The sequence below is a fragment of the Antechinus flavipes genome, chromosome 6 (assembly GCF_016432865.1).
Source record: "Antechinus flavipes isolate AdamAnt ecotype Samford, QLD, Australia chromosome 6, AdamAnt_v2, whole genome shotgun sequence".
NCBI lineage: Eukaryota > Metazoa > Chordata > Mammalia > Dasyuromorphia > Dasyuridae > Antechinus > Antechinus flavipes.
In genome coordinates this window covers 185,092,778-185,116,066 of record NC_067403.1, presented here as the reverse complement: position 1 = coordinate 185,116,066, position 23,289 = coordinate 185,092,778, and the positions used below count along the sequence as shown (strand labels likewise).

The following is a 23,289-nucleotide window of genomic DNA, read 5'->3' as shown; positions in this document are numbered from 1 at the left end:
TAGGCCTACCACACCTGACGAGTGCTAGAAGCCCTTCAAGGAGACGGCCTCGTCCACACTGGGATAGCTCTGAATGGCACTAGCCTCAAGCAGCCTCTCTGCTATGTCTCCCACTGCTCCTGGCTCTGTTCCATGGGGACTCTCTAATACTGCAGTTCCATCAACCACATCTCAAATGAAAAGGATGCTCTGTAGCCCTCCCAGGTCACCTCAACCTTCTGGGTCTCCTCAGTTTTGATTTCTGTACAATGAGGGTCAGCATTTGATGACCCCTGAAATTATTTTAGCTCTTAAAGGCTATGACTCTGTCATGGAACTAATGGCCCCTCTTTTCTCTTATAGGGGAGGGAAACAGATTGTTCTGAGGGACTGGACTTCTAGGGGAAAGAATCCTGAAAACAGTCAGTATAGAAAGATTGGGGTGAGGTGGGATGGGTCACTACCACCTAGGAGATCAAGAAAGGTTTTCCCCTTAGAGGAGGTGAGATCAGATGAGCCCTGATGGAGATGAGGGATTCTACAAGGGGGAGACGAAGACAGAAACGTTCAAGGCATAAGAGACAGCTCAAGCTGAGGCACCAAAGGAGAAGATGAGATACTGAGTTTGGAGAAAATAGGTCAAGGAAAGGCGGAGCCTTTGTTGGAGCCAAAGAGGAGCCAAAGTCAAAGTAAGAGGGAGTCACTGAGGCTCTTAGAGCAGGGGAGTGATGTGAGCTGATGCTCTCTTGAGCAGCCATGTGTTCTACAGACACTGAGAAGCTAGTTAGAACATTTCAAGAGCCTCATAAGAAGTGATGCTAGCCTGAACTGTGGTAATGGTAGGGGGGCAAGGGCAATGTTATGGTGACTGAAACAATTTCCCCCTCCCCCAAAAAAACTGAGTAAACAATTGGTCTGAGACAAAACTAAGTTAAAAGATCAGTTTATGGGGTAGGAAATAAAGAGGCTTGTAGGCGGTTAAGAGTGAACATTATAGCAATTAATCAATGAGCATGTATTAAACACCTATTATGTATTAAACAGCTAGGCAGGATACAATGAAACCATCCTGGCTCCTAAGCAGTGTTCATCCTAGAGATGCAAGATGTGGATCTATACCAAGTGGATACAAGGAATTATCAATAAAGATACAAGGTAATCTGAGAGGGAGGACACCAGAAGGAGGGGAAATCTGGAAAGGCTTGTGTGTTAAAGGAAGAGAGGGATTCAAAACACTGATCAAGCTCATTAAGGCTGTGGGAGAAATGGGATGGAAAGAGAAGAGGCCATCGATCCTCAGAATCGACTCACCAGTTATGAAGACTCCTAATAAGGAGTCCCAAGAGGAGCTATGGAAATGCAGAATCAGCAGGATAGAAGGCAACATGAATGGGGATCAAACTAAACTCACAATGTGCAGACTACGGAGGCCAGGAAGTCTACACACAGGCCGGGTGGGCTGTGGGTCCTGGACCAGGCACAAGAAGGCAACACCCATCACAACAACAAGAGACTTGGGTGGATGGGGACAGCCTAGGATGGGAGGAGACTACAAGGGGGCTTTGTCTCTCCCCAAAACCCATGGGCAACACCAGCCCAGGGTCAGGCACTGGTCCCTGTCAGATGTCAGAACAAAGACGAAAGTTCCCTTCCTAAGATCTAACCCAGATTCTGGTGGGCAACATAGGAGGTGCTTAATGAATGTTCATTGCATTCAACCAGATCCAAACACTGGTCAGAGCAGTCCCCGAGAAGCCTGAAAATCTTGTCCCTTTGAGAACGTCTTACAGAATGGAGGCCCAGGAGACACCCAGGGAGGGGCACACCCCATCTGTAAGCTTACTTGTACTGCTCCGGAAAGCTCACTACCCACTCACCCGTGTCACTATGCCTGACATCTGGAAGCTGGGAAGAGGTCATGGGAAACAAGCAAAGAACAGGGTTGATTTCCTGTTTTGATGAACCCAAGTTCACACAGTCATTCAGGGAAAGGACAGCTCAGGCCATCTGCCTCATAATAATAATAATGACAATAGCAAACTTTTGTGTTGCACTTATTTTAAGCGGAGCACTATGCTAATATGATCTCCTTTGTTCTTCACCATAACCCTGGGAGGGAGCTCTGTTTTACAGATGAGGAAACTGAGGCAGGCAGCAGCTAAATGACTCTCCCAGGATCTCACAGCTAGTTAAGTGCCTGAGGCTGGATTTGACCTCAGGTCTGACTCTGGAGCGCTTTGGTTTCAGGGGAATGAGAGCACAGGGAAGAGGGTTTCAGGTGTGATAAAGAAACCAGTGATTCTCCATGTAGCATGGCTCCTTGGGAATGGTTCGTGTTTGTGGTGCTACTGAGCTGGGCTAAGCCTGAAGTGACCCTACCAGCTGGCCCCAAGCCTAGATTTTAAGTGACATCATCCTCTGGGTACCAGCCAAGGACAGATTTCTAAAGTCACAAGGAGAGTGTATCATTTGAGTTACAACCATTCCCACCATCTATTTTCAGCTAGATCTGACTTGATTAAAAAATACTATTAAGCACCTAGTAAGTGCAGAGGAACACGAGGGAGATAAGACTCAGCCCCCAGACTTAGAGACAAGAGAACATTTGAGGGGAGGAGGAAAGGGAGAAGGAGAGAGAATCGATCCATTGCAGAGACAGCCCCTTTGACAGGTAATAAAACCCCCATCCAGAAAAGTGTCTAGAGGCTCGTAGGAATCATTCCCTCAAGGAAGAAATTGTGGGAGTCTGAGAAACGTCTGATTTGGGGGCTTGTCCCCTGACTCTTTTCCTGCCTGGCACGACATCCTTTTTCTGGGATATTCTCTACCTAGAACCATCCACACTTCCCATACTGCAAACTCCCAGCTTCCTAGCCTATCAGGGGGAAAAGCAGCCTGCCCTCAAAAACCCTAGTGCCCACACCTGTATCTCCCAGCTGCCCTGATGCATGGAGTCAGAGCAATCCCATCCTTTGGAAGCCTGGGGCAATGCTGTGCCCAGGGCCAGGGGGCAGCCCCATGGAAGCCAGGCCAAAAGATCATCCCTTTGGAGGCTCTGGTAACATTTCTGGGCAGATCTCTTTCCCTTCTCCAGGGTCCTAAGACCCCAGCTAGCTCTTTCAGGGTTGTCTTCTATCTGTGTTTAAGTACTGGGTGCTGCCCCAAGTTAGGGAGGGGTTTGAGGCTGCTCTAGTTGTGGAAATGGGTCAAATTGCCCTAGTCCAGAGGTGTTGGCTATGGTCCTGATTGGTGGGAGTATCTTGTTAATGTCTCTCTCTCATGGACCTTTCACACAAAGCCACACAGCTGTCTCTGCAAGAACCAAAATGGGCCAAATGAAATCGTGTTCACTGCAGGCCCAAACGAACGACTGGTTTAGTCCTGCAAAGTCTCCTTTAAGGTAAAGTACTGGACATGAACAGAAACTGAAGCCCCAGAGAGGAAGTGACAGGTAAGAAAGAGGAGGGAAATCAGAGGAAGATTTGCATTTGAGAGCTGTCCTTTCAAAAGGTCAGATGCCACGGACTTTTCTCTTCTCCAGCTAAAACCAAATGTTTGCTGTTATTCCCTAATGGGCAGATTCTGTCTTGGTGATTGGATTTTCGTTTGTGCCTTGGGATTGGCCATGGCTCCCCTGTGAAAGGCCAGAAATGTAGTTACACAAGTAGAGGAGACAATGACTTTACCCCCTTCTCCACTTGTCTCTCGGCCCTTTTCTCTACCCAATCACTCCCCAGTATTCTCTCATCTACATCAGAGAACTGAAAAAACGGGGGTTCAAAACCTGAAGAACCTAAGGCTTTGGACCTCTGTAATTATTAAGCAAATAAGCATTCCTTATTGACTAGCCTTCATCAACTGAAATATAAAGGCACTTGGAACACTTGCCATAAGTGAGGGTAAGACCTCTGGAGGATGGACCTTCACTCCTGGACCAAAGGCCTTAGTTGGACAAAAGGCTCCTTGTTGGACAGCATCTGGTACTTGAAGTACACTGGGGAGGTAAGTCTCTGACAGCTAGACATCAGAGAAAATCTGAGGGAGGTTTTTTCCTTGGCTCTCAGGAAATGCTTCCAAATGATCTGAGGAAAGGCTAGGAGCTTTAAGGTAGTACCCAAAGGATGTAATCAAGATGCTCAAAGGACATAAGTAAACGGATCCTTGAAGGGCTTAAGGACAGTTAAGATGGTTATAAAATGAGAGAGACCACTGCCAAGATTTCTTTCAGCTGAGCCGGAAACTGGAGGAAGTGGAGATAATAACAGCATGAATTTATAGATGACAACAGAGTAGGTGGGTGGCGGCAGCAGCTCTCAAAGATTATAGTGGGGCAGGTGTCAGTATAGCAGCAGTGGCGTAACTCAGCAATATCTAGCAGAGGTTATGAAAGCAGCAGTCGGGAAAAGGTCCATACTGACATCTCTGTATCACATCAGCAGCCCTAGGGCATCAGAGACAGGAGCTGCCCTTCTTTCCATAACATATACATATATATATATATAACTATACATATGCTCCTCCATGTATGCTACTTATTTTAATCCATTCCCCCGATAGGTCATTTATTAGAGAAGTCACTCCAGTTTAAGGAGAACATGTTTTGTTGTGACTTTTCTTAACTTTGTCATTTCACCAAATGTCTTTGCTTTGAACTAATTTCTGTTTACTAGCCGATTATTAAGGTTACACATGATGGGGGGGGCTCATGAGCTTTGGTTTTAGGGTTATGGATCCACAGGAAACCATGCCCAGGGCATCCATTCCCCGGAGAAGTCGCCATGCTAGCAAGGAGCACCACTGGATACTAGGTTTAATAGCTTCACATTCTTTGATTTGTTTTTCATGAGCTAGAGATCTCCTGTGCATCATTTCATCACACAGCTCTGATATACCAAATATTTCTTGTTGCATCCTTGAGCACTCTCTCCACTGACAAAGATCACATGTACAAAGTGAGGAGGTTAGATCTGATAATCTCTGGGGTCCTTCCTAGCTCCAGATCTGAGATCCTGACCAATGGCTCTCTATGACTTTCTAAGTGTCCCTCACGAGCTTTTCCCTGGAGCCACTCGGGAGCAGCTTACACAACACCCTCCTGGTCATGCTGGTCATGAGACATAGGTCTCTAGGATCATATCCAAGGGTTGTCCCACTTAGAAAAATGCTCTTGAGTTTGGCTTCTGCTGCCTTGCTGTGGGCAGCTCCAGGTACTTCTTCCATACTAAGGGCACAACAGTATCAGGGCCTGGCTTGGATGCTCAACAATTTCTGAGACAAAACGGTTTCTGTTGATGTGGTCTGTCTGACAACAGAGGCATAGAAACCACCAGTGTTTTTTCAGAGTTTGAGGAAGAGGCCTTCAAAAAATTCCTCAGAACTTCCTCCCATCATGAAGGCAAAACAATGGTGGCATTTCAGAGGCCCCTGTGGCAGCAGCAGTGGAACAGGGAGGAGGAGGAGGAGGAGGAGGAAGAGCAACAGCAATTTCTTAGAGTGCCTTGAGTTCTGGGCAGCATTTATGCTTCCTTGTTCCCTTCCTAATTACATATTACCATTTACTTTCCTATGGATCAGTACATTTATCTTTGATGTATTTTTTTAAAGAAAAAGTGAAAATTAAAAGAAAAACAGATAAAATGAAAGATAAAAAGACTATAGAATTGATCAATGAAAATCTACAAATTTTAACAAAAAATTATCAGCTAATCTGATAAGAATGAGGAAGTAGAAAAATAAAATGATCAAAATAAAAGTGAACTAAGTGAAATCACAACTAATGAAGAAGAAATAAAAAGACTTCCCAGGATTTTGTATGTAATTATGCCAGGAAATCTAAGATTTAAAAGAAATGGCATACAAAAATATAAAATGCCAAAATCAACAAAACATGGCATAGAGAATGTAATGAATCAAACTTCAAGAAAAAAAATTTAACTAGATGGAATGAAGGTGAAGGTAACTGAACTCCAAGAATTCTGATCTAATCAATCAATTAATAAACATTTGTTAAGTTTTTATTATATACCTGCAACTATACTGAATATGGGAGATAATTGTTTTAAAAACTGCTGGTGGATCCTACCAAGCATTTAAAAGCAATAAATACTTATGGTAAATAGATTCTAGCATAAAACTATAATAATACATTCAAAAAAGCATTTTCTATAACCAAATAGAATTTTGCAGGGGTGCAGAGATAGCTTAGCATCAGAAAAACAATTAACAGAAATTATCATGTCCCAAACCGCATGATTACACTAATAAGTACAGAAAAGGCCTCTAACAAGACATAACACGCATTTATGCTAAAAACCCTAAAAAGCATAGTCAAAGAAGAGCTATTTTTACTATGATAAAAGTATGTACTTAAAAACTAAAGCTAACATTAACATAATTCTAGAAATGTCAATTAGAATAACAATACCAGAAGGGGAAAATTAATGGTAACCGTAGTAAAGAGGAAACACAATTGTCTCTAATTTTCAGGAGACATGATAGTTTAACTAAAAAATTGCAAAGAACCATTAAAGAGAGAAAACTCATAGTTTTAATACAATAGCTGGATACAAAATAAATCCACAAAAATCAAGAGCATTTCTTTGTAGCAGCAATAAACTAGAAGAGAAAATAATAGAAAGGAAAATTCCATTCAAAATATTTACAAAATACAATTCAAATATCTGGGAATCAATCTCAAGTTCTATATAAACGGAAACATGACACACTGTAAACACATAAAATGGCATGCATAAGTGGAGTAATATTCATTGCTCATGGTTGGGCTATACCAATAGAATAAAAATGATGAAGTTACCTAAAGTTGATGTGTAGACTGAGTGCTATAGCAAATTATCAAAAGAATAATTTTACTGAGCTGGGCAAAATCAAAACCAAAACAACAACAGCAGCAACAACAACAACAACAACAAACCCCCTGAACTAAAAAACCAACATCATTTGGAGGGGGAAAAGTTCTAGAACTCAAATAATAAAACAAATAAGAATGATTCAACTTAAGTTATATCATAACTCATCAAAAGTGTTCACCAAAACTATCTGATACTGGTTTAAAAAAATGCAAAAGTAGATTAGCTGAGTAGACTCAGTCATGTATAAGTTCAATAACCAAGTATTTGACAAATTCAAGAATAGATTACTTGGGAGAAGAACTCCCTCTTTTAGGAGGAAATGGGAAAACTAGAAAATAGTTTGACAGAATTTAGATTTAGACCAATATATATTACAATAAGTCTGATAGATACATGACCAGAATATTAGACATTACATTATTGAAGAAGGAAAAGGAAAACATGATCAGATATCTTTCACAGCTCAAGTGATCACAAAAGATAAAATAGATTGTTTTTTGATGACATAAAATGGAAAAGCTTTTGTGTAAACAAAATATATGCAGCTAAGATAAGAAAGGAAGATGTTAATGGGGAAGAGAAATTTCCTTATCAAATATTTTTGATGAGGGTTTAATGGCCAAGATATGCTGGAAAGTCACACAAATTTAAAAACAAGAGACTCAATAGACATGTCCAAAAGATATGAACGGTTTTCAAAAGAATAAAAACTATTAACCATGTAAAAGATTGCTCCAAATTCCTAAAAAGAAGAGAAATATAAATTAAAATACCTCACAAAAGTTTTGTCCTTTTGAGCAGGTTCAATGACTTTGAAAAACAACATGGAATTTATGATAAAAATCTAGACAAAAACATCCATACCTTTTGCCCCAGGGATCCCACTGCATAGCAGGAATTCAAAAACAGAAAGCTACATGTAGATGCTAAAATATTTACAGCAAAATGTGTCTGTGTATGTGACTCTGTGTGTGTGGTTCATGCCCCTGAGGCGTGGAAATATGCTACAAGCTACCATGATTGGGAAGACCCATTTGACTAAAAGATGATAGAATTAAAGTTGGAAGGGATTTCAGTAGACACCTAGTCTAATCTCCTGATTTTACAAATGAGTGAACTGAAGTCTGGGGTAGGAGCTGGTTAAGGGACTTAGCCTGATTATATAGGGAGCAGTAAGTAATAACAATCATTAACATTTATACATTATTTCAAAGTTTATAATGTGTTACCCCATTTGATCCTGTGAAATAAGTGCTATTATTGTACCCATTTTAAAGATGAGGAAACCCCACTAAGAAGCTATAAGGTGGATTTTGAACCCGGGTTTTCCTGGCCCCCAATTAAATCCTCTCTCCACTGCCCCACACCCAAGAGAGCCCAGCTTTGTCCAGCTCTCAGAGTGAACAATGACCTTATACAAAGACTTCGGAGGGTGTGCCTTTCGATGCCCGAGGCTCTCCCAGGAAGGGTGGTACAGACTCAGGCTTTATTTATTCATGCTCGGTTCCTCACGCCTGCTGGCTGTTAATCACCATGTTTGGGCTGCCACGACAACAATAACCATGTTCCCTTTCATTCATTTCTCTCAAGTTCCTCCCAAAAATAAGCTGTCTCTGAGGCTGAGCTGGAGGGGAAGGGAGGAGAAGGGGCGATGGATGGATCCTCTCCCAATCCCTGTCTGACACCGATGCCTAGGGAGAGGTGCTGGCCAGAATAAAGGTCCTTCTCTGCCCCAGTACCCTTGCTCTCATCCTCCTTCGCCCATGCTTCTGACCAGCTGGGGCTGCCAGAGCTAGACACAGCAGAGATGAAGCTGGCTAGAGAGGCAGAGGGGCCATCAGGGATTCCCAATTGGGAAAAGCTTGGGTTGGGGGATGGGGGGAGAGCCTGAAGTCCCATGGCCTGGGTTCAAGTTCTGGACTCTGGTACTTATAAATGTAAGCTATCAGCTTCAATTCCCTAACCCTTAGCTTCCCGGACTGTAAAATCAGGAAACCAGTACAGGTGTGTATGTGCTTGTGTACTTCCAGGTAGGACCAGCAGTCAGAGGAAAGCTGATGTGGCTCCCCAGGAGGAACGGGGACCCACAACGAGAGTCCTGGCTCCATTACAGATTTAGGTCAGAGATGACACATGTAGTCTCACACCTGGCTTGCTACAGTGTCTGGGGATGCATGGGGGGATCCTGGGAGAAGCTTCTTCCCCTGTCACCACAGGGAGAACTTGGGCGGGAGAAATTATGCTATTGGCTCGGTGATGCGTGGAGGGATGGACAGCCCTCTGCCAAGGCTCTGATCTGCAGAGATTAGCAGCCATTCACAGCCCAGGGGAACAGGAGCAAGGGCATTGAGGGAATAAACAGAACCCCTCCGAAGGGACAATCTCCTTCTACCCTCCTCCACAAGCTATCCTGGTATTTTCTGAATGGAAGAAAATATCCCTCTGGAGGTCACTTGAGGTCCAATGAGGTGGGCAGAGCTTAAAGGCCCTCTAGGGGAGAAGCTGCCCAGTGGAGCAGAACAGAACCAAGCACAGGAGATACGGATTCTGACTCTTAGACCTAGTACTTCTCACCTCAAGCCACTGAAACTGTCCTCTCCAAAGCACCAACTGACAAATCCGTTGACTTTTTTCTCAATCCTCATCCCCCTCAATCTCTTTCTGCAGTCTTTGACATTATTGATCCCGCTCTCCTTTGCTAGCTTTTTTCCTATCTCTCTGACCCTCCTCCTCTGTCTCCTCCTGGAAGCTCCTCCAGATCATGTCCCCTAATTGTATATAGATTCATATATACACAGGAAGGGACAGAGAGCAAGAACCGCAGCATTTCCCTCTACCCCTAGCACAAGGACTAGTACTTAAAAAGTGCATATTAACACCAAGACCACCAACCCTGGGGAGAAGAGGTGGATTCCCTCTCACAGCCTGGGATTTCACATCCTGGGATTTCTTAGCCTAGTTCAAAAATATTCTGTCCCTCTGTCCTGCCTTCCAACATAAAGATCAGCAGCATCCAAAGGGAAATGTGGAGGACCCAACCAGAATGGTGGCCAATAGAATGGAAAATGGTATATGGGTCCAAGTATCACTATGTAGGGAAGTTGGTGAGTGGCTAACAGAAAGTGGTGGAGAGCAAAAGAGAATTGCAGGGGTCCCATCAGCACTGGTGTGAGGAGAACTTGATGGCTTCTGAGATCTTTCCCAGCTCAGCTTTATGCTCCTCAGAGCCAGAGAGAGATCTGTGTCCAACAAGTCCTATTTAGGACACTGGTACGGCTGACCTGGGAGTTAGAATATTCCTAGCATCAGGCCATTTTAGGGTCAGAAAGGACCTACAGACAGGAAATCTCTGGAAGACTTTCTCCACAAAGCCAGATCCCTCAGTTTCCAAATAGAGCAGGAGCTCAGGAAGCAGAGAAATATCACACCTGCCCTGCTAGATGGGCAAGGGCCCAGGTTCCCTTCTTAGTGACTCACTCAGCTACACCTAAAGGTGATGGGGAGTGGGGTGTGAGAAATGAACAGCCCTGATGAAGTTCCTAAGAAGCCTCAACTGGGGGCCAGCTCCAGGTGCTAGGAGAGTCCCCCCTGCCCAAGCTGCTGCTGGGAAGCTTCTTGGGAAGGCTTCCTCCTTACTTCTGGAACTGGAAGCTTGGGCCAGATCCATCCAAGGTCACACAGATAATCTAAGTAGCACCCCAGAAAAGGGCTTTCATCTCTCAAACTCTAAATGTTTCCCCAGAGCTATCCTGGACACCCCAGTTCTTTCAGCTCTTGGATGGCAAAAATCTAAGAAAACTGATCATCACAGCTGCAGTCAAGCAAGAGCCCCTTCCCTAATGTGTTTATAAACACCCAAGAAATCAGAGGCATTTCCAGGGAATAAGGAGGGAGGGAACTGGTCTTGTTTGAATTCCAAGGAAATGAGGTTGTTAGGACTGGGGTTCAGTGCCAGCTTCTGTGACCCCCTACATCAAAAGGTTATCAAGCTTGGACATGGGTACTCAAGGTGAATCCAGCCCTGTATTGTAAGCCAGGAGAGGCAAGCCGACCTGATTATAAGGGAGAGATGAGGGAGGTCAGCTGGTGACACATCTGTGCCCAAGTTAGGATAAAAAGAGGCCTAGGACCGGAGCCAAACTTTGGAGTGGTCAGGCAAAGTCAGGAGATGGCAGGGGAAGAAGCAGGCCCAGAGAAAAAAAGCCTGCTCCAGAAGCACAGCAGCGTAAGCCGGAAACGTCTCCTGGGGCCAGAGATCAGTAAGAAAAACAAAGTCTGCCCGAGGGATGATCTGTACACAGGAGGAGAGGAAGGATTCCGGTGTGTCTGCATGGCTGCACCTACAGGAGACAGGCTCCGGACAGTGCTGTGACCATCAGAAGTGAGCCCAAAACACCGGCAAGAGACGCCTCTGGTTTCCCAGTTATTCCAGCCATCTTGAATGTGGGGATGGGGCCCCTGGGTCTTTAAGCAAAGAGCTCTGTTTGCAATCTGCAGCCTGCAAAACACATTATATTTGATCCCGTCTCCAGCACAGATTAAATAAAACACAGATGGAAAGCAGCAGAATTTTGCGATACAAGTCTGGGGCCGACTTCCCTTTGAGAGACTCCCTCCTCTGGCCGGAGCTGCTGAGCCCCAGAAAAGACATCTCAGATGAGGAATTCTCCAGCCCTCCTCCGTCTGAGCCAAAAAAACCAGGCTACCAATCCTAATCTCAGGACCTCTGAGGAAGCTTGAGGAAGAGGAGGAGGGAGCTAGGATTAGCCAGCAAGGAAGAGGTCCAGCCAAGGAGGGAAAGGGGGGGCAGGAAAAAGCATCCCAGACCCCCTTGCCTGGCCAAGGCGAGAGCCTGGAGCAGCGCTCTGAGCCAGCTAATTATTTAAGCTTCAGTCTCATGAATAAACACACTGTCCCTAGCTCAGAGTGAGACAGGTTCCACAAGCCACCCCAAAAACCACAGCTAGCAAGAGCAGAGGCACCCACCTTCATGGAAAATCAACGCACTCTTCCTGAACCCCGACGGGAGCCGGAGATTCCGGAGCAAGCCCTTGGCCGTTAGCCGCACGTGCATATTGGACAAGGAAAATTTGGGCAACAGGAGCATGTCTTCTGGAAGATGTGGGCAAACAGCAGCTCCAGTGGACCATCCCCTGCCACCTGTGAGAGCCCGGCTCTGGAGAAGGCCACGCGAGCTAGGAAGCACCAAGTGAGCGAGAGCACCAGAACCGCACAGGCAGAAGCACCCGAGACAGCCCAATGCTTCCGACGGCTGCTTTCTCCCCCAGATGTTGCCCCGGCGCAACCCTCGCTCCCTGACTCCAGGCTCCTCTGGGCTGCTTGGCCCCCGACCGCTGGATTACATCACACTGTGCACGGCTGCTCTGTTGTGGGACTCATTAGGGATGCTCTTGGGGAGGAGGAGGAGGAAGGGGGTGGTCACACCAGCTGTGTGTATAAATACCAGCCAATAACGGCCCGGCTCCTGTCACCAGGGCTTGGGAACTGCTGAAGAGAAAAGGACTTCTGCCCTCCGGGAGCCAGATGTTTCTTTCCTGGACACATGAAAGGACCGTCCTGCTGCTGGACAATCTACTGAGTAGACGCGTGTTTGCCCATCTCTGGGGGGCCTCCGGCCTGGGAGCTGATGGCGCCCACATGACACAGAAACAGCTACAGGATTGTATTGAGAAATCCATGTATTGAGAAATCCATATGTTGAGAAATCCAACAAACAGCTGATGGAAGCTTCCTCCATCCCAGAATCTCACCCTGTCATCTCTTAAAGGTGGAAAGGGGCAACAAATAGGGTTTTTGCAATGACAGTTACAGAGCAAGGAATGGTCTACACACTCTCAATGTCTGGCAAAGCTTAAAATGACATGAGACACACAGCGTCTGTATGTGAGAGAATCAATAATTTGCCAAACATGATTTGCCAATTAAATCTTTCATTCATTAAAGCCCACGACATTCCAGGTCCTATGCTCGCTTAGCCCTGAGGTTCCCATGACAAAAAAAAAAAACAAAACCATATTTCTGCCCTCCTCATCCTTGACACTAAGGTTAAAAGGAGGAGTGATGAAGGAAAGGAAGGAAAGACCTCAGTGGTCTTGACTTCCTTGCCTGTTGGCAGAGTTCCCTCAGAGAGCCCTTCTCTTTGGCCCATTTCTTCCATCTTTTATTGGATCCCAACTGACAGGGCAGCACCTAAGTGAAGCCTGGGACTGTGTTCTGATCCAATCCACCATAGTGGGCAAGGGTTCCTGATATGTAAGAATGGCCAACAGGAAAGAGCTAAAAGTAGAGAATGGTCTAGAGCAGAAAGAGGTCCCCAGAACCACAGAGGACAATTCTCCCATTTTCCAGATGATGGAAGTGTAAAATCAGGCACAGGCTGGGCCAGGGTCATACAGGAGGAACAAGAAGAAGTCCCAGACTTTGAACCCAGAGCCTCAGATGCCAACCCCAGTGTTCTTAACCCTCACAGAAGTCTTGGCTCCTTGGATGCCAATCCCATGTCTACGCAAGTCTTAATGAAAGGGCTTGTTGTGGACCAAGTACAGACAGCCTGCTTATGGGCTGGCAGCAGCAGTAAGTTCAGAACGTTAATGCTAGAGAGAAGGGGCTCCTCTTGAGGGAACAGACGCCAGCTACAACATTCCCATGTGCAGGAGAAATGGAAAAAAGAAAGCACTTTTCAGGAGATCCCTGGGCTTTCCCAAACACCATCTGCCACCTGGTGGAAGCAGCCAAGCATAGGGAAAGCAGTCATTGGCAGTATCAGGAAAAGGGGGCAAAGAAAGTGAGAAAGTGAGCTCATTAGCCCTGAAATTGGATCATCCGTGACCAAAGGACCACATGCAGAGCTGGAAGGGACAGCAAAGGTTATCGAGTCCAACCTCTTCCTCCAAGGTCACAGAGGCAGAAAGAGGCAGAACTGGCATTAGACTACAAATCCAGTGTTCCTTGGTGAAGCTGGAGCAGAGGAAGGCTTTATTTTACTTACCAGTGAAAAACAGGTAGAAAAATAAGTCAAACTGACTTGGGATTTGTCAATGAGATGAGGCTTTGCTTTTACTGGACAATAAATGTCATCTTTTCCAAAAGTGGATAAGGGGAATTACATATTTGTTCAGATACTAGCTCCTGAAATCTTATAAAGACGAAAGCACTTGAGCATTACAAGGCTGAACACCTTTTTAAAATAAATTACTCCAAGTCTAGCACCAGATCAGAACTAGTTAAATTATCTAGAAAAAGCCGTGATCTTTCGGAAAGGAGCCAAGACTGCCAGCCAGATTCCCCAGCCACGTCGGACTGCACAAGAGGGCAAGCAAAGCATTAGCCTACCGTCTGTCTGTTTGAATAATGTGCACTTAGCGAACAGTCAAAAATGTATTTATTCTTTAACCTGTGTGCCTCTGATGAAGATAAATACAAGTCTTCTCTGCCAGAGCCAGTTCCTGAAGGATGGAGGGTCTGGAATCAGTCAGGGGGCTTTGATTTAATGAAATATATATCATACACATACACACACACAGAGATGCAGCCTGCTAAGCTGTACCTAATGTTGGAACTGGTGGAGTGAAAAAGTCTTGGATTTCAACCCTGCTCTGATGCTCACTAGCGATGTGACTTGAGCAAATCCCCACCACTAACCATCTTTTCCCTAAGTCTGGACAATCAACAAAACTATGAATCAAGCCCTGATTTGTGGAGCGTGATGGTGTCTGAGGTGTAAATGATCACCCTGAACATTTAATAGTCAGTTCTCTCTCAAACCTGGATGAGCTTGCTCCATCATTGCCCTAGGTCTCTGTGGAGTATTTTCTTCAGTTCATCATCTAAATTTCCCCTCTTCAAACCCCCTCTCTGGCCTTCTTCCTAACTCCTCTTCTTCTACCTCCTTCAGCTCACACCCTTCTCTCTTCCCCTTCTCCCATACACTTCTATTCTTGAGCATCTTACATGGGTATGACCTGATCTGAATCACATAAAGAAATATCCCCTTCTCTGAAGGGGGCAGAGATCTGAATCCACACAGGAAGGGTATGCTAAACCCTCTGGGAATGGCTCCTGCAAGCTTTAGGGATCTCCCTCGGGGTCCTCCCAGTCATGCACTTAGGACGGCACTTAGCCCATCCCAAAAAATCCTGGCTCTTCCAACCTCTGAGTACACGGCAAAACCTGCTCTGCCATCTCCTATGTTGCCACTTTACTCACCTGTCAACTCTGTTCCTTAAGAAAAAATGTCAATATTGGCCAACTTAGTTCCTCCTTCCTCAGTCATTAACCTGCTGGGCCCTGGAGGAAGGGCTCACACTAGGAATGCCAACAGGCCCTCTGAGAACTACATTCCCCGCACTTAGGACCTCCCCGTCACTGTCAAGACCGAAGTCCAACTGGGACTTGGAGTTACTGTGAATCCTTTGTGTCTCAAGTGGCCCAGTTAATAGAAGGTAAAATACCCTCTTTCCAGTTTTGTCCTTCATAAGTGTCAGTATGACAACCCAAAAGGAGCCCAAGCGATGTTCTCCTGTTAACTCCCGCAAGATTTATCTCCTGAATGTTAACTCCTGAAGATTTAAGGCTCCACCATAATCCAGTACCATCCCCATGGTATAAATAAACCTCATCCCCACTCACCAAAGCCCCCATCTCAGGGAGCCCCCTCTCTGTACTTCCCTACTGCAGCAGACTGGGCTTACTTTTTAGGTCAACTGAGGCTCAGGATGAAATTTTAATGATGTGGAGAACACTCAGATCGGGGAAGAGTCAGAACAGGGAAGATGAAGGAGAAGAAGAGGGAAGGGGGGAAAGGGGAGGCAGAAGGAAAAAGAGGAAGGGAGGAGGAAGGAGGGAGAGGAAGGGAAGGAAAGATGGCTGAATATAGTGCTTCAAAAGGTGAACTCAGAAAACAGCTCTTTAGTTGGGCCATTGGGCTTAAATACTTTCCAAGTTAATTTGGTCTCTGGGGACCAAACTCTCTGAATACAATATTTTTAAAAATACCTCCATCAGCCCCCAGAGATGTCTCCTGAATCTTAAAGAACTAGGAGAGATCTTTGAAAAGGAGATGCTGGGGACACAGAGCTAGCTCAGGAGACCCAAGTTCGAATCCCACTTGTCATATAGCTAGGGCAAATCCTTTAGCTTCCCTGGGTGTTTTCCTCTCCCGTAGAACTGGACTGACTTCTGAGATTTTCCTGTCACATCAAAAGCTCTCATCCTAGAACCCTAACCTAGGCCCCCATTTCCTTGCCATTTCCAAAGGAGGAAAGAGAGAGCCCAGAGTCTACTAAGTAAAAGTTGATCTATGATAACCTTGTAGGATATAAATGGAATGTGCTAATAATGGGACTGAACTAGCCATATTGAAAACAAAACCTCCGTCTAGAGGAAGTGGGAACTTGGCCCACACCCAACTTACTGAAGCAGACTTGGGCCACAGACAATGCCAGACGAAACCCTTGGCACAAGCCCAATCCCAACAAGGCTGTAGGGTCTTCTGCACCTTGGACCCTGGAACCCTAGCAGCTCACCAGCCTGCCGGAGGAGACATCAAGCCAACTAGCCCGTTTCCCCTCCTCAGCCCTGAGAATCCGTGGGAGCTGCCCGCTTAGCCAGATGATCCTGGGGGGCCACACCTGGCTTCTGACACGCCACGGCTCCCAAATAGGGAGGCAGGTCTCATGGATGGTGCCAGCCGACAGTAACACCGGCTTTATTTAGTGTGCTGGCCCCGAGCTCAGATGTCAGAAGCTCAAAATACCTGCCCTCACTGCACCCCAGGCTATCTGCCCTTGCCACGCAGAGACGGGTTCTGCTTAGCTGAAGGACAGCTTGGGGAAATTCAGCTCAAAAGGAACAGTCCAAAGACAGGCCGTTAGCCGTCTCTGGACAGGAGGAGGGCCGCCTATTTTGAACAGATCAGCAGAAATGACCCAAAAGCATCCATCCACTCCCCCACTCAGAGCCTTCTTAACGGTGTGGGGGAGGGATAAGCACCCTCAACACTGATTAACGTAATTCATGACAAATCCTGCTTCAATTATTAGATGAGGATCCCTTGTGATTGAATTACAGAATGACCAATGACAGGGCTCAACTAGTGAAAACAAAGCTCTAGTGGATTAATTAAAGGCAGAAACTAGGTGTGAACAGACCTTAATCAATCTGGGAGGGTCTCAGCCCAGAAACAGCTACAAATATACACTCAAGGAGAGCTCCATAAGAACTGCACAAGGGAAAAAAGGGTTTCCAGAAGCTTCAAGTTACCACTTATCACATATACTCCCTAAGCTCAAGTCCATTCTTCCCAGGGGGACTATGGGAGAATATTTCCCTACCTCCCTACCCCCTGCTTTGGGAAATGTTATGTATTTTTCTCCGTATGCCATCTTGGTAAATAATTCCCCCTTCCTAGAAGCTACATATGTCTGGTTGCAATCATTGGGGAGCACACTGGTGGGCTCAGGACCAACAGTATAAGGAAACCAATCCCAACCCCTCAGAGTTACTCCGACTCCTGGGAGAGGAACAGCAAATGCCCTTGGAGTCCCCACCTGGAAGTTCCACCGGGAGTTGGGAGAGTGATTTTACAGCTAACACTGGGAATTGTGGTCTTTGTCTTTTTTAAGAACTAAAGAAATCTCTCTTCCCAGAAACATTTATAAAGCCTTCCTTCATTTCTTTGAAAAAATGGAGAGGGAGAAGCACGACAGGGGAGGATGATGCATACCCTTTCAGATGTGCTGGGCTGGCTGTTTTTTCTTAGCTAGTTTTCTTTGTTACAAAAAGATGGTTTATTGTGAGTAGGGAGTGGAGGGGGAAGCCTGAGGGAAGGAAAGGAGGAGGAGGAATTCCTGAAAATGACTGTATATTTAAAAAGGCATCAATAAAACTTTTTTAAATTTTTATTTAACCATTTAAAAAATAAACATTTATAAAAAGAGAGATTCTAAGAACTGTAGTTTTTCTAAAAGTCAAGGAAAGAGCAACTATTCTCCTTAATATTGTTCCTCCAATTTTAGATTGCCCCGAGTCACAAAGATGCACTGTTTCATATCTCTTGGGCATTAATGAGGAGTTACTCTCTTGAGAGTGGATGTGTACTTATACGGCAATCACACAGAAAAATTAAGACCCCAGCCACAGTTTCAAGACTGTATCTCTCCCTGCCTCCCCATTATCATAATCTTATTCTATACTTTCTGCCCATTTTCAAACCTTGCTACTTGCCTGGACTCCGTCATCCCCTTTCTCCTGAAGCTTTGACTCCCTCGTAAGCCTAGAACTCTGAGCTCTCACAAGTGAGTTTTCTCCTTATCTTATTCAGAACCAGACCTGGCACTTTACAAACTTGTCTAAAGCCAGGTACAATTCATTAGCGCCCACCCCAATCTCTATCTCCCATTCAGTCAGCTGAGATCATGATGCTGGTTCAGAGTTCTTCCCATCCATTTCAACTCAATTCAACAGATCTAAAATATTGCATCTCCAGTATTCCTAGCACAGGAAGTCTCAGAGCCTGATCTCAGCTTACATCCTTCTGGGGAGTAATAGAGTTACATGGGTAAGCAAATACAATGAGATTTTCGTGGGGGGAGCAAAACAAGTGAATGGATCAAAATGATGGCACCCAAATTATACTTTGAAGGAAATGGAATTCTAAGAGTTCATGGCAAAAGAGGGAGAACCTGCCTGGCGTGAGGCACAGCCTATGCAAAGTACTAGTGATGGGAGGTGGAAAGCATCAAAGAACAAGTGGACCAGTCTGACCAGAACAGAGTAACTGGGGGAAATGGACTATCTATCTGGAGAAACAGATTATAAAGGGCTCTAAAGGTTTATTACCAGAAAGAGGAGTGTGTTTTTTGTCCTAGAACTAAACAGGGGCCACTGATGCTTCTGAAGCAGAAATGGCCACCTTACGTCCGATCTTTATGCTGGTATGAAGGCTGATGGGAAAGCAAAACCAATAAGAAGTCCAGAGAGCTTGGAAAGTCCTGTGGATGGGCAAAGAATACAGAAAATCCAGATCCATTTCACCCTCTGATGTAGTAAAGGAAACACCAATATGCCTCTCTCCTCCCAAACAATCCCTGTAATTCACAACTTAAAAGTGGTCACTCACCTGTGCTAAGCACCGCAACCAGACTGGGGGATACACTTTTCCTCGATGCACCTGGAAAAACCAAGAAAAACAGATCAGCTGCATACCTGCAGAATTTGTAGGAGATACAGCAGCCAAGGACAGCAAGAATGGGGGCTTTCCACTGACAGCTGCTGGTGTGAGTCTGAGTCTGGGGGGAGAGCATGACCAGGAGCATGGAGTACGGAGGGATGGACAGATAGGTGGGGCGCTGCCAGCTTCCCCCTTTTCTAAGGGCTAATCCCGCAGGGCTGGGGAAAAGAGCTAATCTACTTAGCCCACGGCTACAAATGTAATCTCACCAACTGCCTTCCCGCCCAGCCCCGGCTGAGGTATCCCATAGCACCTGTCCCTGTCCTTCACCTTCAGGACAGACAAGACACTCCCTGCTGCTGTCCTAAGAGCTGGCAAGGTCAGGAATCCCTCCTCCAAGCCTTACTTAGTGGTCATCTTAGAGGAGATGCTTTGAAGCATCCTTGGGACAAGGGGAATCCAAAAATATAGACAGAAGACTTGTGTCCAAACAACGGCACCACTGTGCTGAAAATGGAATCATTGGATCACAGTGCAAGCAGTGGAAAGGCCCTAAGAGTCCATATAAGCCACAGGCCCTGAGAGAGAGAGAGAGAGAGAGAGAGAGAGAGAGAGAGAGAGTGAGTGTGTGTGTGTGCTGGACTCTGGGTAGCTAATCAGTGAAACCTGTGGAGCCCTTTCTCAGAAAAAACTTTTAAAATACATATAATAAAAAAAGAATTCAAATGAAATGCCGTGTGTAAAAGCTATTATTATTATTATTATTAACTGTCATTTAATCCTCACAACCCTGAAAGGCAGGTGCTGTCATTGTTTTACAGTTGAGAAACTGAGGCTGACAGACATTGTCATTCAATAATTCTAAGGTGGAATTTGATTTGAACTCATATCTTCCTGCCCCTGGTGCTCTCTCCAGTGTACCACCAGCTACCTCCCTGTTATGACAAAATCTGACTTACAGAGGTATTATGCAGACCCCAAAGTACATGTTGGATTCGCAGAAAGTGCTTTGTTCCTGGTACTTGGCCCTATTCTCTTTGAAAGCAGCCCTGGAGCCACCTCTATCAGTACAGAGTCCAACAGCCTGGGAGCAGATGGGTCACGATGGTTGGCCCAGAGGTCCAGGTGACACCTTTGGAGCCAGACCCAGCCTCAGGGAGGCTGAGCATCTTCCTACAGAGCCATGATCCTCCTGGGGCTGATCTCTCGCCCCAGCCTAATTTGATGATTTCCAAATCCTAGTGAGAAAAGGCAAAAACCGCTCCTTCCTCTTCCCTCACAGTCACTCCTGACCCTGCTGGCCAGCTGTTGGGAGGGAACATTGTTATGGGGACAAACACCTAAAAAGACTGGCGACATCTCTCCTCAAAAGAGAAGAGAGTCAAGAAAATGGGACTTCAACTTCTCTGGCCCCCATCCTTCCCTCCCTTCTTCTCAGGTCAGTTTTCTGGGAGAAGGCTGGAGGCTGGACCAGTGTTTATATTGTCATAGAGATCCCAAAAGAGAAGGCTCCTCCTTTAGGACATTAAGTCTTAGGAAGCAGCCCGTGGTGATTAAAGTACTTGCCCACAGTCCCACAGCCAGCATGGGACCCAGCTGGACCCCAGTCCTCCTGGCCACAAGTTCAGCTCCATTCTACGTGCCCCTGAAGTTTTATCAACTTCAAAATCAAGAGAAATGCCAAGTGGTACAGAGTAAAGAAGCAGATAGACATATACATGTGTGCACCTGTATACATATATGTGTATACAGAAACAATTACACAAATGTCTCCTGCCTTCTGGTAAACCTTCAGTATACAGCAGGTATAATGGATAGCATCATATGCAGCCATAACAGGCTCATGCTATAAATTTCAATCAAATCTTTTATCTCATTTGATCTAATTATGGGGAAGGAGTATTTTTTTAAAAATCAAAGTAATCATTTAAAAGTAAAAGAAAACGAATAGTAACATTTATTGGGGTGAGAAATAGAGAACATTTCCCATTGTGACAGATGGAGATATTTTCCACGCCACCTCCCATCAGACGCTAAATGTAAATGACCCTCCATCCCTGGGAGCTGTAGCCATCTAAGGGCACTGAACCAAGCGAGAGAAGCCAACAGAAAGTAGGGCAAGTTCTCCAGCCTGAGGCCTTGGAGATGGAAATCCCTGGCCCGCCATCAAGAGTCAGGGGGAGTCAGGAAGCCTGTTTCCTGGTCCTAGGCTGATGCTGCCTCGCTGTGTGACCGTGGGAAGCCCCTGCTAAGTCTCTGATCCTCTGATCATCTGCTTCCTCTTGGGTGGGTTGAAGGGATAGGCCCAGTGGGCCCCCAGCTAATCTAATTAGATCAGCTAATCAGATCAGCTAATCAGCCAATCAGGGGGGCAAAAGAACAAGGAGTCTTGTTCTGTTCCCAGCTCAGCTCCTCGAGGCTAAGCCAGGAGAAGGGGGGCTTCTGTAGGACAGCACCCTGTTCCCCTTGTAGCCTCACACTCACCACAAGCCTTGGACCACACCCACCACAAGCCTTGGACCACTCCCACCTAGAAGTGATAATTACACAGTCCTTTGGGAGCTGGAAATGACTCTGCAAGCTCCTTCTCTCAGATAAGAGAGCCTCACAGGGCCAGGATTTTACAGGAGGATCACTGAGGCAGGCAAACGTTAAGGGCCATGAACAGTCACATAGCCAGGGGCTGCATCGAGACTGAATCTGGGTTAACTCCAAGTCCACAGCAAGTCAGGAATCCATCATCTACCCCGAGGGAGGGCTGGGAGAAGGGGCTGAGAAAGAGCTTATAACCAACAGGAACTCACCCACAGGGCACATGGGCGCACTTTATTTCGATAAGGGAGGAAAGAGAAAGAGAAAATATTTTTGTTCATTATAAAAATTAATTTGAAAACATGTATGTATATTTTTAAACTATCAAACTAACAATAAATTGGATTATGAATTGACTTCTTGGAGGCAGAGATGCTGCATTCTTGGTCTCTGTTTCCCCAGAGCTGGGCACACAACTGGTGCCTAATTAATGCACCTGGCTGAACTCACAGAAAGTCAGAGCACATGTATAAAAGCTTCAGAGTCGAGTGGCTAAGTGACAACTTATCTCAAAGGCTCCCAAGGCTGCTTAGGCACCTCCCTCATTCTCTACTGTCCAGAGAAGGCAGTTCTCTTCTTATTCTCCAAACTAGCCCAGTGAGAGTAGACCCGGCATTGAGAGATAGGCAGAGAGAGAGAGAGAGAGAGAGAGAAAGAGACACACACACACACACACACACACACACACACACACACACACAAAGACAGGAGAGACAGAGATGAGAAAGACAGAGACAGATATACAAGGAGACACAAAAAGACAGACACACAGAGAGACAGAGAGAGAGGAGACAGAGACAGAGACAAGAGAGACAGAGAGACAGAGAAACAGGCAGAGACACAGATATACGGGGAGACACAGAAAGATAGGAGGACACAGAGAGAGACACACAAAAAGACAGAAACACAGATAAAGAGACAGACACATACACACACACAGAATACATATATTGCCCACTTACAAGGTGCCAGGTGCCATATCAAGCACAGGAAGAGAACAAGACTCTCCTTTTCCTCAAGGAGCTTACATTTTTATGAGAGAAGAGAGAACCCAAGGGGACTAGAATGCTCAGGGGTGTATGGGAGGCACTGGGGTGAGCAGAGCTCACCTGAGGGGCGGGGGCCCACCTAGAAATGGAGAGCAGGTCTCAGGACAGTGGGCAGGGGCTGGCCATGGAGTCTTGGGTTCAGGTGCTGCCACAGAATAGCCATGGCAGTCAGCTCCAAGAGGACTAACATGACATCACAATGTCAGGGCCAAGGGAAGGTGTGGTGTCTGGCTCTGGCTGAGCAGACCTATACAAGCTCGGAAGGCTCTAGCACAGGTCGGTCACCAATAGGACCATATGGGAGAGAAATGTCTCTAGGATTGCACAAGGTGGTAAATGAAGGCGTCAGCTTGCACCAGCAGGGCACTCTCCATCTACCTTCCATGAACAGTGGGGTTCTCTGGTGGGTCTCCTCCCCCCACCTCTGGGAGCTCCATGAAGCAGGCCCTGGGGCTTAGCTCCCTGCAGAGGCCAGAACAGAGCAGGCAATCAATAGATACTCTCTTGAGTGGCACCAGTATGGTTTGTAGTGGCGGGAGCCTTCTTGGCAGGACTCAGGAGCTACTTGGCACTTTCTGCCCTCTCTCCCTCTCCACGTGTCCCTAGCACT

The 23,289-nt window shown here is 46.0% G+C and overlaps 1 protein-coding gene across 7 annotated transcripts in view; it reads right to left on the bottom strand.

The window, feature by feature from the left end:
* The window catches only part of MTUS1 (microtubule associated scaffold protein 1), a 126,135-nt gene that overhangs the window by 33,066 nt on the left and 69,780 nt on the right, over positions 1–23,289 (bottom strand). For 6 of the 7 annotated variants that reach the window (XM_051966318.1, XM_051966316.1, XM_051966317.1 and 3 more), the window contains one exon: positions 18,988–19,038. In XM_051966318.1, the coding sequence (XP_051822278.1) occupies positions 18,988–19,038 (51 nt within the window). Of the gene's footprint in view, positions 1–11,834; positions 12,213–18,987; positions 19,039–23,289 lie in introns of those variants that run through there. The other variant, XM_051966321.1, reaches the window with a different exon arrangement.